Raw genomic sequence first — 13889 nt, 5'->3', positions numbered from 1 at the left:
GTATACGCCAATGTGTACACAGGACTTCAGATTTTTGTCCCATCCCAACAACTATACATTGTCCTACACCACTGACAAAGGGGAAAATATAAGATATATTTATAAATTATATATTATAAATACATGTATAAATTATGTATTATAAGATACATGTAGAAATGAAATGGGGTTTAACTTCTCTGCATGGACTGGGGAAGTATATAAATATTAGGTAGTAAGCATAATTATAAATAGACAAAAATAATGTGTAAATTATAACATGTTTTATCCGCAAGGGTTATGCTTAAAGCGTGATCCAATTACTACAGCGTAAAACCTGATTACCTCCCTTAAAACAAACTTTAAATTTCACAAGAAAAAAAAACCCCAAAAACCACAGAACATATAACTGTGTTTCTGTGTATTACAGTCATTGTGTACCAAAAATCTGTCAAATTTATAAAATATATCAGAATGAAATAGGATTTAAAAGTACTGTGAGTAGAACCATGTGATTAATACAGTGTACTGCAGGTATATGAAATGAAATACATTGATCCATCAAACAAGGAAGAATGTCAAGCGAGACAGTTTATAAACATTAAGTTAACATTAGAAAGATCTATTGAAGTGAACATTTCTTTAGCTATTCATTCATATTATAATTTTATTTCAAATTAATTCACTCAAGTGAGCATGTTTCAGTTACATGTACATGTATGTTGTTTTTGAAAAGAACTTCCTTTAATAAAGTCTACAATAAATTAAAGTTACATTATTATGTCGATTGGTGTGTGACAATAATAAACAATATACATATAGTCTGTCTACATCTTCAAGCAGTGATAACTTTGCTCAGAATCAAGAAAATTGACTGAACTGCTTTAGCAAGAACGGTCAGCCCTTTTATCTAAAAAAATATCAGGGGGTTGGATGGCCAAAATGGTTAGTGTGTGTGCGTTGTATCATCATAAGGTCTGTCATTGAGTCAACTGGAATGGTTTTGATTCCTCGGGTTGTACACGACAAGGAGTAGGGTCACCTATCCAACATCGTGGGTTTTCTCCAGGTCCTCCTGTTTCCTCCCACCGCTAAAGACCCCTACGCACAAGCAAATTGTTGAAATAAAATTGAACCATATGTTAGTCCCGAAGTGACCTGGTTTGTGTCGGGTGTCTATCACTATACGAATGATCAGCTCCGTATCTAAATCTTCGATAATACGTCTCTATAAAATAGAGTTAACAATAAGTTAATAGTTGTACACCCAACTTGACAGAAATCTACGAAATTCTTCTATAAAACATTATTTACACCCATTATAACCATCACATAAAAGAAAAACTTGAAATACAAAGTTCACTTTGATGATTTGAGTTAATTCTGTGATGTATTATGTATGTTACTTAGTTGGAGAAGACCCACAATCAAATCACCTTACAATTCATTCAATCAGTTAATTCTTATAGATTCTAAAAATAACTGTACTGTAACTCCTGTACAGTAGTTCAAACTATAACTTTACAATTTTCGGTTTTTGTGCAAGACGTCTTGATTTTGAACGAAATAAAATGGTATTTAACGTCCTACTGTTCTGCACTAATTGAGATGATGAAAAAGAGCATAAGCCATGAATTTCGCTATAAGGGTAATTTTACCTGGCCAGCGTTTTTTCCGCCTACTATTATCGAATTCTAACTCTTACGAAGGACTAGACACAGTTCCTGTCAGTGATCATGTCAAGCAAATTCTAGCGATCACTTCTCGGAATGTAGCGATATCGTAAAATATTGACAGCTGATTTACACACTGTCTTTATACCTGAAACAAATTTAACTTAAATCTGGGGAATTCCCCATTTAAAGATGCAAGATGTAAGAGCTAAATCTTTCTATTGCAGGGCTTTAATTTGGATTCAAATGTTATATAAATTATTATTTAGACATTTATTCACGTGACCAGCTTATAATTAACTCTCTAGACCATCAGATGGCACAGATGTAAACAGACTATAATCAACTCTCTAGACCATCTGATGGCACAGATGTAAACAGACTATAATCAACTCTCTAGACCATCAGATGGCACAGATGTAAACAGACTATAATCAACTCTCTAGACCATCAGATGACAGAGATGTAAACAGACTATAATCAACTCTCTAGACCATCAGATGACACAGATGTAAACAGACTATAATTAACTCTCTAGACCATCAGATGTAAACAGACTATAATCAACTCTCTAGACCGTCAGATGACACAGATGTAAACAGACTATAATCAACTCTCTAGACCATCAGATGACACAGATGTAAACAGACTATAATCAACTCTCTAGACCATCAGATGACACAGATGTAAACAGACTATAATCAACTCTCTAGACCATCAGATGACACAGATGTAAACAGACTATAATCAACTCTCTAGACCATCAGATGGCAGAGATTTAAATAGATTTGAATAAATGGCACATTCGGGGGGGGGGGGGGGGGGGGGAGAGAGAGAGAGAGAGAGAGAGAGAGAGAGAGAGATGGGGTTTAACCTCAACTCAACACAAACTAGGTCATTTTCAGGACTAACATCTGGTTCAATTTTATTTCAATAATTCGCTTGCACGTAGGGTTCTTTATCAGTGGAAGGAAAACCAAGGTTGAACAGGCGACCCTACTACTTGTCATGTACAACCACGCCAGTTGACTCAATGACAGACCTTATGATACAGCGCGCACGTGCTTACCATTCGGCCATCCAACCCCACCGCACATTCAAGGTTTAGCCTCAATTGTCAAGTAGCCTTGCTGCAATAATTAATGATCTACACTATATCTTGAAACAGTTATAACAACGTCTAGAATAAAGTAATTTGAGTTAAATTTTGAATATATTCAATTTGCATTATCTATTTTTGAACTATTATAGTAAAAACGGACAGCTCTTTATCTAAATCTTACACGCATCTTTTAAAAAATCAACTTTCAATTTTCACCCAAATTAACTTTCAATTTTCACCCAAATTAACGAGGTCGAGTCCTTTCAACTTGAACGGCACATTATGGGTAGGTTTTTTTTAATTACATAATAGACTGAAAGCTTGTGTCCATTGACCCATGTACAAAGGATACTCAAACAGTCATATATCATCTATATGTGTCATATATCAGTCAAATTGACTGAACCATGGGGTTTTTATTATACAATAAGAGTATAGCCTCTTTTACGTTGTATTTTTAACAAGAATCAGTGAACTGTCAAAAAGGCTGAACCGTGTCAATACTATAAACTATGACACACATTTATTGAAAAACAGCTACTAATTTATTAGAGAAAGAGAGAGAAATGGGGTTTAAGTCCACTCGAAACAAATTAGGTCATTTCGCGACTACTAATTTATTAGTATTATTAGTAATAATCCTTATAAGACATATAGAGGTAGATTTCACAAATTAAAAACACTTATATGGAAATACTACTTCTGAATTTATTAACATGCTACGTTTTGATACACATACAGATATTGTTATCAAGCATATAACCCTGTATCGAAACTGTAATATATATCCATATAGAAGTGTTTTTAATTAGTAGTATTCTATCAATTTTATCAAACTATCAATACAGTCACCGTAATGTTATTATCATTTACTCAATCATTTAGTAGGAGTTTGAAGGAAGGGTTTCTTTCATTCCCCAGCTTTACTGCACCTTAAGGTTTTATTGGGTGGGTGGCCAATCCGGGGGAGGTGAAAGAAAGAGTTTAAAGACCTTCCTTTCACTCCCTCTACGGTTTACTGGAGTGACTAAGTTGGGGGATAAAAGAAAGGGTTTATAAAGCCCAACCAACATTAGGTCAATATGGGACTAACATATGATCTACCTGCAGTTTATGCCAGCCAGTATAATTTGTTGTCATTAATAAGCTTTTAGTCATGTAATTGTTGATTTAATGCATATTAATTTAAATATTCGTGAACATGTAATATTCTTCAATAAGACCTATTGTCTATTTTCCTTAAAGTTAGTTGCTGTGCTCTCCACTACATGTAACTTTTAACCAAAATTTGAAACAAATGTCTTCACTGCGAATGTCTATACATAGTTCTGTGCACCGCATGCCAAGATCTCTCCATGGATTCCAAAAAGAACATTTCATTGGCTAATCCCTCACATCATCCAGAACATGGGTTCTTAACAACTCTTCCAGATGGTAGGGTAGTAATGACAAGTAAAACGAAATTTTAAACTATAAAAAAACGAAGTGAAATGGGATCTGTGTTTTAACCAGATTGGCAATGATTGGGCTAATGAAGACACACATACACCATGCAATGTGCTCCGAGGGAAACTTTCCCCAGTCAGTGGCAAAAGGCCTATTCTTATTTCGAATTCCACACTGTCAAGAGTTCTTTTACATGCATCTGCACTGACAAAAGGGAACCATGTCTGAAACTCTTGATGAACATTCTGCGGGATCGAACACCCTGACCTGTCGGTTAGTGAGCCAACGTCTTACTCACCAACCCACCACCACCCGCCAAACATATGCACAAATAACAAAACCCAAGTTGATATGTACTTTGAGAGAGAGAGAGAGAGAGATAGGGGGTAACGTCCACTCCACACAAACTAGTTCATTTCGGGACTAACACATGGTTTAATCTTATTTCAATAATTCGCTTGTGCATAGGGGTCTTTACCAGTGGGAGGAAACGTCTTGCACAAAAACCAAAAATTGTAAAGTTATAGTTTGAACTACTGTACAGGAGTTACAGTACAGTTATTTTTAGAATCTATAAGAATTAACTGATTGAATGAATTGTAAGGTGATTTGATTGTGGGTCTTCTCCAACTAAGTAACATACATAATACATCACAGAATTAACTCAAATCATCAAAGTGAACTTTGTATTTCAAGTTTTTCTTTTATGTGATGGTTATAATGGGTGTAAATAATGTTTTATAGAAGAATTTCGTAGATTTCTGTCAAGTTGGGTGTACAACTATTAACTTATTGTTAACTCTATTTTATAGAGATGTATTATCGAAGATTTAGATACGGAGCCGATCTTTCGTGTAGTGAGAGACACCCGACACAAACCAGGTCACTTCGGGACTAACATATGGTTCAATTTTATTTCAACAATTTGCTTGTGCGTAGGGGTCTTTAGCGGTGGGAGGAAACTGGAGGACCTGGAGACAACCCACGAGTTTGGATAGGTGACCCTACTCCTTGTCACGTATCACCGGGGAATTGAAACCATGCCAGTTGACTCCATGACAAGAACTCATGATACAGTGTGCACGTGCTAACCATTCCGCCATCCAACCCCTGATATGTACTTTAAGGATCAGGAATCAAGTAGTAAGTCTGTTAATCAATGAGCAATTGTCCAAGGAATAAAAGAAATACATTTGTAGCACAAATAACAAAACCCAAGCTGATATGTACTTTAAGGACCAGTAACCGAGTAGGAAGTGTCTGTCAATCAATGAGCAATTGTCCAAGGAATAAAAGAAGAACGCGTATTCTATCACTGCGATTATACAAACAGAAAATAGAGACTGTTTAATATGTTATTTTATAAGAATGCGGCCATGAAAGCCTGTGGGATATTAATACTATTGTTGGTGACATGTATAATTTACATCAGTGTGAAGTAACAGACAATACTGGTTCCAGTCTGATAATAAAACTATTTATATTCACAATAAACTTGACTTCCTCTGTCAATTATTAATACGTTAATTTACTCAATTGTGACAACTTCAATCATATAACAATTAACTTCCTTTTATAGAATGGCGGCTTTGTTAAAATTGATTCTAAATGATTTTTAAAAAGGTCCTATCAACACGGAAATCACTTGATTTGATATTTGTTGTTTTTTTGCTTGCAATGTCGGTGTAGTTTGCAATCTGATTAAAACACAGATCCTATTTCATTTTTTACAGTTCAAAATTCTGTTTTACTTGTCTTTACTACACTAGGATCTGGAAGAGTTGTTATATTACCGGCATTTTGGTTGAGGTGAAAGATAATTCAATGAAATGCTCAGTTACGGCGAACCACTAGAAATGTCAACACGTCATAGGGTAAAAAGCCGCTCATACAACCCCTGACACAACCTTCCAGTACAACTTGTCAGATCTTTATGTAGTGTAGGCCATCAGAAGTAGAAAACAATGAAACGAAATATAGATCAACAGGGTGTAAGCAAAAGGTCCTTGCAAAAAGACATTCAAGTAAATTAAAGTATGAAATTTTTAGTATTGGGACAGTGGATTTCAGTAGTTGTTATCGGTCACATTTCCCACAAGCGACCTAGTTGAGTTCACAATGGCGAGGAGCGGAGGTGTAATTGTCTTCACTACGATAGAAAATTCTCTCGGACAAACATACAAATTTATCATACAAATTTTATCCCGACACCGTATCATACTGCTTGGGACACCAGTCGCCGTTTCCAGATGAAGACTGACAGGTTTAAGTTGTTTGAAAAAAATATCACATATATTGAGTTGGTTGTTCAGCAAAAGGTAGAGGATTATAAGGCCTTTTAACACAAAATTAAGCAGTTTTATTCTCCAAAATATAATCGAGATTGGCCCTTTAAATTAGACTCCAGGCGTAGGCCTGTCACCTGGAAGATGTAAATATAATTATCATTTTTAATAAAGTTGTTGGCATCGCCCCACTTTGCACGTCATTATATAAAGATAAAATTGTCTATTTTATGTTTCGAAGGAATTTAATTGGTCGTTTAGATACTGCTTTTGCAATTTTTAGAAATACAACTGAGTGCCAATTACATGAACAATAAAATTTCATGAGATATATTAAATATAATATCGTTATTATATAAAAACATGAACAGTATATTTGTAATTATCAAGCTTCAAAGACCTAAAATACAATTATTGAGTTCGCTCCGCTTTGAACTTGGCTGTTTTTCATTTCTATCATATCTTTGTTGGCAATATTGTGTGAAAATATGAAACTGCAACAAAGAACGTAACAAACTCTTTTAATGCAACGAATATCCAAATGTCATTTCTAGTTGAATGTTGACTTTGCCCTGTGTTTTTTTTCTCTAACTAATCGCTTGAAAGCGTCACCAAATATGCTGTCCTCGATTCGCTCGACGAGACTTTGGTTTGGCTGAACCCCTACTCCACCCCTTTAGAAAAATCATGCATCCACCTTTGTGAACAGGCCCGCGGCCAGAGTTGGTGGGGAAGGGGGCTGTGAGAGTGGGAGTCAGTCACAAACAAGGAAGGCCACAACTTTTTTCCGTACATCATATCAAGGTTGTAAACTCTCGGTCATTGTTTCAGGAACATGCATCTTTTACGGCTCGAAAATTTCTTGCACTTTGTATGTGTGGGATTGGGGGAAGCAAATTGGAAATATATATAATTATAGGCAGACAGCGTAAGTTAAGTATTCGAAGAGTGTGTGAATTACGGTGTTAAAAATAAATAAAGGGAGCTTAGTGGGTAAGACGCTGTCTCGCCAACCAGGAACACTCATGTTCGCTGGCCTTGTTGGCCGTGACAGTTCATCTGGATTTTCCTGTCAGTGGTGCGGCACGGAAGGTGCGAAAACCAGAGGTCTCGTGGACCTAAAAGAACCCCTTACAGCCGGTATTCAAAATAAGAATAGTCCGTAGTGCTGCTGTCCTTGATAAAATACTCTTATGGTAAACTGTATTAGCCCAACAGAAGCAGATACATGTAAGGGCTTAAACCCCATTTTATTTCAATTTAAAATAAATGTCGTTTCATGCTTATTTGGTTCATAACTGCATAACTGAATGCATTATAATGGCATATCCATGCACTTAATCATTCCTTCAACTACCCCCATGAGATGACAAATATTTGGGGTGACTTAAGTCAAAGATTAAGTACAAGTCAACGTTCCAGAATATCACATTTTATGGTATTCTCGAACAAAGATTAACTCAATGATTAGGCTAATCAATGTTTATAAAAATCTTAGTTTAAAATTTAGTCAGCTTTCCAGAATATGACAGGTCAGAAAATCAGAGATCGACTTTTCAAAATATGGGCCTAAATGTCTTAATAATAATTCAAATAACACTTCAAGACAAAATAAAGATAGTCTGATTTAGCTTTTACATGTACATAATGCCTGTTTAACAGAATCAAATTAATGTTTAACGAAGTAGGGACATTCAGGGGTTTGAGGGAGTTTTATTGTTATACGAGATATAATGAAGAAGAGATGAGTTCTTGAGAAGCATCAAATCTTGTTTAGGAGAGATGTAGATTAGATTAGTTCTAGATTAGAAGAGGGGTCAGGACACAGTTGAGAAGGCTAGACAAATGAACACTTGAGTTCAATAAAGAGTAGAGAGGGGTATATGTACAGGGAATGTGAGGGGCAGCCGAGAGTGGTAGGTGATTAAACACTAGGGTTCAATGAAGAGGGGAGATAGATAGAGGAGAAAGGGGTGTATTATTACAGTATGTACAAGGTAGTTAACGTGCAGTAGACTGGGGTACATTTACATTGTAGGTGAGTTTAAGAGCAGGAAAGGCTCGGAAACCCAAGAGCAGGAAAGGCTCTGAAACCTACCGGGTAAGAGCAGGAAAGGCTCTGAAACCTAAGAGCAGGAAAGGCTCTGAAACCTAAGAGCAGGAAAGGCTCTGAAACCTAAGAGCAGGAAGCTCAGAACGATGTGTGATGAAACAGGAAGAGTTCAGTAGGTTTTGGTAGTTCAGGAGTGTGGGAAAGTTTGGGTAGTTCAGGAGAGTGGGAAGGTTTGGGTAGTTCAGTGTAGCAATGAACATGGGTGTTCATGAGCAAAAACGAAGTAAGCCTACATGTATATATGTACTTACCAATAGGTGCATTATCTATAACCCTCAGATCGTAGGCACCCTGATAACCGACACGATAATTAGTTCTCGCTCCAGAATCCCACTGTACAACCACTGTTTTATCAGGCGATGTTTGACTGCCAGGCTTTCCTATCTCGACAACTGTGCCTACATGACCTTCACCGTTGTCTTGGTTACCCCATTTCCAGTCTGGACCTCGTACGACACGAAGACCTACCTCCATACTGTGAGAACCATTCAGACTTTCCTGAAAAAAAAAAGAGGAAGATGAAATTAAATGTGAACAATACAATATAAAACCATGGTTAAAATAAACTCAAGCCTAAGTTCAAAGATGCATTACAATGTATGTAAGAAAAGAAAAGAAAAGAAAAAAAAATGAAATAGGATTTAACATCCTACTGTTCTGGTCCTACTGGACTTATGAAGACGGGCATACGTCATATACATGTAGTGTGCTATGAGGGAAATTTTGCCCTGAATCAAACTCTAGATCATCGGATGGCCAAAATATTAAGTGGATTAGAAAATGTCTGCCATATCTTCATTAAAAATTAAAATATCAATGGTACTTAAGACTATTTACAGAACTTATTTTATTCTGAGCGAAGTTTTAACACGATATTCTTGAATGTCAAATAACATTACTACAATAATAAACAAAGTCTTGATTACCCATGATAGCATTTCGGCGGTCAGTGGTTCCACCAGGAAATTTGTTAATAGTGGCAAGCTTGCCATGTCAGTCACTAGAATCCCAATGCAAAGATTTTGCTTGACTTGTGTACAGTCACATAAATAGTTTCATTCATACATGTATAAGCTTAAACTAAAAACATTATAACAACAAGGCTGTTTATTCTAGGTTACTTCTTATATACATACACAATGTACCGTACACTATTCCTTAAAGATGTAAATAAATACTGCAATACTACAAGTATGAATAAACATGTTTACTTACAACATGTAGTAGATTCAACACAACCATGAAACAAGATTTTTATTGGTTAATTTTTCATAAAAGAAGGAACTTAAAAGGGTTATATATTTTTGCTATTCAATCTATTTCCTGGTGTAGTATAAAACTGATAATTGCAATTTATCAACATCAGGAAGAAAAAACGTAATAAAGTTTGACAAGGAACGATGACCATCACATGAACATTAAAGATAAATTATGGGAGATTAGATAAAGAACTGACAGTTCTCACTATAATATTTAAAAAACTAGATAATGTAAAGGGAAATTGCTGAAAATTTCAGTCAAATTGATCCACTCTGAACAGAGAATTTAGCGTACTATAAAGTCTGTACGATTAAAAACATAGTCTTGATTATCCATTTTTTAATTTAATCATGAATGAGCGTTGAGCAGCAGATCGGATTATAATCCAGTAAATATCACAGGCTAGCGATGACATCAAGAATTGATTATGGTCTGGATAAGTTAATTATGTTTAATTAATAATTTAGATAACATTTCAGACCTAAAGAAAGACCTGTAGTGGACAGATTTAGCTCTTGCATAATTTATGTTTAAGAAAATGGCCAACAGGGATGAATAAACATGTACATGTACATGTACATTGGATGAGTGATCTGTCTGTACAATAGTACGATCATACTATGAACCACGAAGTGACCATGTTGTTGTATGAAATTTAAAAAAAACTAATTCACCATATCAATGCAGAATTTTTCAAAGAACAACTCCTTGAAAAAAATATGTCTTCATCCGTCAACTATGACAACAGATATTATTTTGCTCGCTTGGATTCAGTGCGGCTGGGGGTTGGGGGTGAGAGTAATGTCGGCTGCAAGGAAGGATATTGTCATCTATGAATTAGGAAGGGTATTTCCCTACTTTAGTGTGAGGATTCAGACTTAGTTATGAAATGAGGAAGAAAAGTGCATATTGATGAAAAAAAAGGTACATGTACATTGTAGAATAATATATACCCCTTGGAATGGGTGGTACCCGTAGTATCCAAAGACACCCATGTGTGTTACAATTTCAATTTTTACACATTATGTATTGTATATAAATCTTTATTAGACTTATTTCAATTTTATTAGAATATACAAATAAATGTTTTTGGGGGGAGTCTTTTCTGTAGCGGATATTTATTATTTCTATCAGAATTTCGTCTTCACAGTATAAAATTGTAATGAATTAATGCTTTTTGGGAGACTTTTCTTGAAATCTAACATAACTTATATTATATAAAATTATTTTATTAGAATTTCCTCTTCACAGTATAAAATTATAAAGAATTCATGTTTTTTGGAAGACTTTTCTTGAAAACTAACTTTATATATTTATTATTTCTATTAAGACTTTATCGTTATGAAATTGTAATGAATTAGCTGTTACCTGTGACAAGGATGAGAAGTGATCTGATTAAGAAAGGATTAACTCTGTCTTCTTATTACCTGTCTGTTCTAGATCAATGACCGTTTGACAGATCACCTGATCACAGTCTTGATAAACAATTAATCCCTTCCTAATATTATAACAAGACAGTTCAATATCAATCAATGAACACTAAAACAACAGATAAATTCAAGTGAGGAATAGATTTAGTCCCTTTAATAATTTCAGATTTAAATCCATCAAGCCTAAAAAACAAAGGAGTTTACTTGTATGTACATTGGAGTATGGAATATAATTAGTCCTTTTTCTTACATTTTGATTGTCTTTTAGTGATAAAATTTTTAGGCATAAGCTAATGAAATCCGACTGTTTGTCGAAAAATGTGGTTCATAATAATAATAATTTCAAATTTAAATCAATAAAATTTAGTCCTTTTCCTTATGTTTTATTAATGAAATTGATCAGTTTGTCAATAAATCTGGATTATAATAATCTCAGATTTAAAACAACTTTAATCCACCCACCAGAGGAATCTGTGTAATCTTTAATAAAAGTGTTTCTTAATTCTGATGGTTATCTTAATAATTTTTTTTAACAGCTATTTGAATCATTTGGATATTTGGTGGGTGGATGGGGGGGGCGAATGGTTAACATGTGCATAGTTCACCGTTAGGTCTGTCATTGAGTCAAGTGGCTGGGTTTTGTTTCCTCATTTGTACGTGACAAGAAGTCAGGTCGCCTGTTCAACCTTGTGGGTTTTCTCTTGGTTCATCGGTTTCCTCTCAATGCCAAGATTCTACATTCTAGCGAATAATGGAAATAAAATCGAACCATATGTTAGTCCCGAAATGACCTAGTCCTGAAATTTTCCATGGCTTAATCCAAGTTAAACTGTAATCTACTCAAACTGATTATTTAACATGTCATCATATTATTAAATGAAATGAAATGAAATGGGGTTTAACGTCCTACTGTTTTGGTCCTAAACTGGGCTAATGAAGATGGGCATACGCCATACAGTGTGCTATGAGGGAAATTTTGTCCGGGCAGCGGCACTACGGCCTACTCTTATATCGAATTCCAACTGTCAAGGGATCTTTTACGTGCACGCCAGTATGTACACAGGGCCTCGGTTTTTCGTCCCATCCGAATGACTAGACAGCTGTCCTTGTCAGGCCCTCCGTCCTGCATCACATCATAATATTAACGATAGATGATATCTCAGCTTCGATAAAAAGGGAGGCCCATCAAAAGGTTTTAGCTTTTGACCATATACTATTTTGATCCTCTGCATACAGCATAGGCGGCTCAAGGCAATGTTGACAAATTTTCAATTCATCATATGTTTGTACATACTGAACAGATCTGAACCATTTTATTTATGATATTCCTTTAAGAGATTCAACATTCATAAATTACCTCCAAACTATCAATTCAATCTAAGCCGGCGTGAGGCCTCGGTTCTCTTATTTCCTCAGAACCTTCAAAAGGGGATGTGGTCATAACGACTAAAATAAATTTTGGTCAAAACGGCCAAACAGTTTGGTTTTAATATAATGGTCCCAAAAATTAGTCATAATAAACAGCCATAACAGCCAAACATTTTGGTCAAAACGGCCAAACAATATGAAAAACAATATATTTTACTAAATATTGCTTGCCATCTGATAGCCTAGAAAATTGATTATAGGCTTGTCATGTTAATAAATTCCTAAATAATACTAATAATAGTTTTATATAACATTTGAAGCCAATAAAAATTGATACAATTAGGCCAATTTAGCATTGAGCATAATGTCTCTTTAAAATGTATATATTATATACAAACTGACAATAAAGCTTAATCGGTCTCTCTTCATAACTTCAACAGTCAAGATATTATTGTGCTGTCAATCTAAAATTGCTGAATAACATATTTACCACAATAATAAAAACTTGAAATCATCAGAGACCTATTTCTAGAAAGACACCAGAGTTTAAGAAAATCTACATTGATTAAGAAAACCCATAACAAAATGTAACTGTTGTATTATGTCTACTCATCAATATTACTGTCTAGCGTCTATCGGTGTCAACACAGATGATATGATTGAAAAGTCAATCCCCTCAAGTCACAGATAGAAAATGCAGGCAGAGAAGGGATGGGAAACTCTGACTGACTGACAATCAAGCCACACAAAATGCGAAGTCAAACCCTCAGTTCAAAAAAAATTCCAGCGTCAACGATATATTATCAGACTCAAACATCAGATATAAAAGGGTATATTTGCTAATCTTCCATAACAGAAACTATAACAGAAAACTTACATGAAAATTAAAACTCCAATGTCGCCCCAAATTTTTACTATTTATTTTTCTTCAGGATCTAGATTTATAACATTCGGACTCCGCAGATAAAATAATTTTGATATGATTGGTCAAAATAAAATACTGAAAGTAATTTTTAAAATATTTTTTTTTTACAACTGCATTTATTTTGAATAATTTGAGGCACGAGACGCTTAATTATGAAATAAAAAGTTAATTAAAATTAAAATAATTTGACATCAGACAAAAGCGCCAGCAACTCCGGGCTTTGTTGACGGCTGTTCCGCCAGAGTAATCAACCCCCTCGGTAATTCAAATTGCCCCGTGTGGGTTTTCTTTGTGTAAAAAATGTCATT

General features: G+C 35.0%; 1 protein-coding gene across 2 annotated transcripts in view; it reads right to left on the bottom strand.

Annotated features, from left to right (window-relative positions):
- Positions 1–13635, bottom strand: part of LOC126828645 (E3 ubiquitin-protein ligase MIB2) — a 38762-nt gene extending 25127 nt beyond the window's left edge. Inside the window, exons 1-2 of one of the 2 annotated variants that reach the window (XM_050558534.1) lie at positions 13534–13635; positions 8850–9096 (exon numbers count right to left, since the gene is read on the bottom strand). In XM_050558534.1, the coding sequence (XP_050414491.1) occupies positions 8850–9072 (223 nt within the window). In that variant the 5' untranslated portion in view covers positions 9073–9096; positions 13534–13635. Of the gene's footprint in view, positions 1–8849; positions 9097–9524; positions 9622–13533 lie in introns of those variants that run through there. The other variant, XM_050558533.2, reaches the window with a different exon arrangement.
- Between the last annotated feature and the right edge of the window lie 254 nt (positions 13636–13889).

The sequence above is a fragment of the Patella vulgata genome, chromosome 7 (assembly GCF_932274485.2).
Source record: "Patella vulgata chromosome 7, xgPatVulg1.2, whole genome shotgun sequence".
Classification (NCBI taxonomy): Eukaryota; Metazoa; Mollusca; class Gastropoda; family Patellidae; genus Patella; species Patella vulgata.
This window is presented reverse-complemented; position numbering and strand designations above follow the sequence as displayed.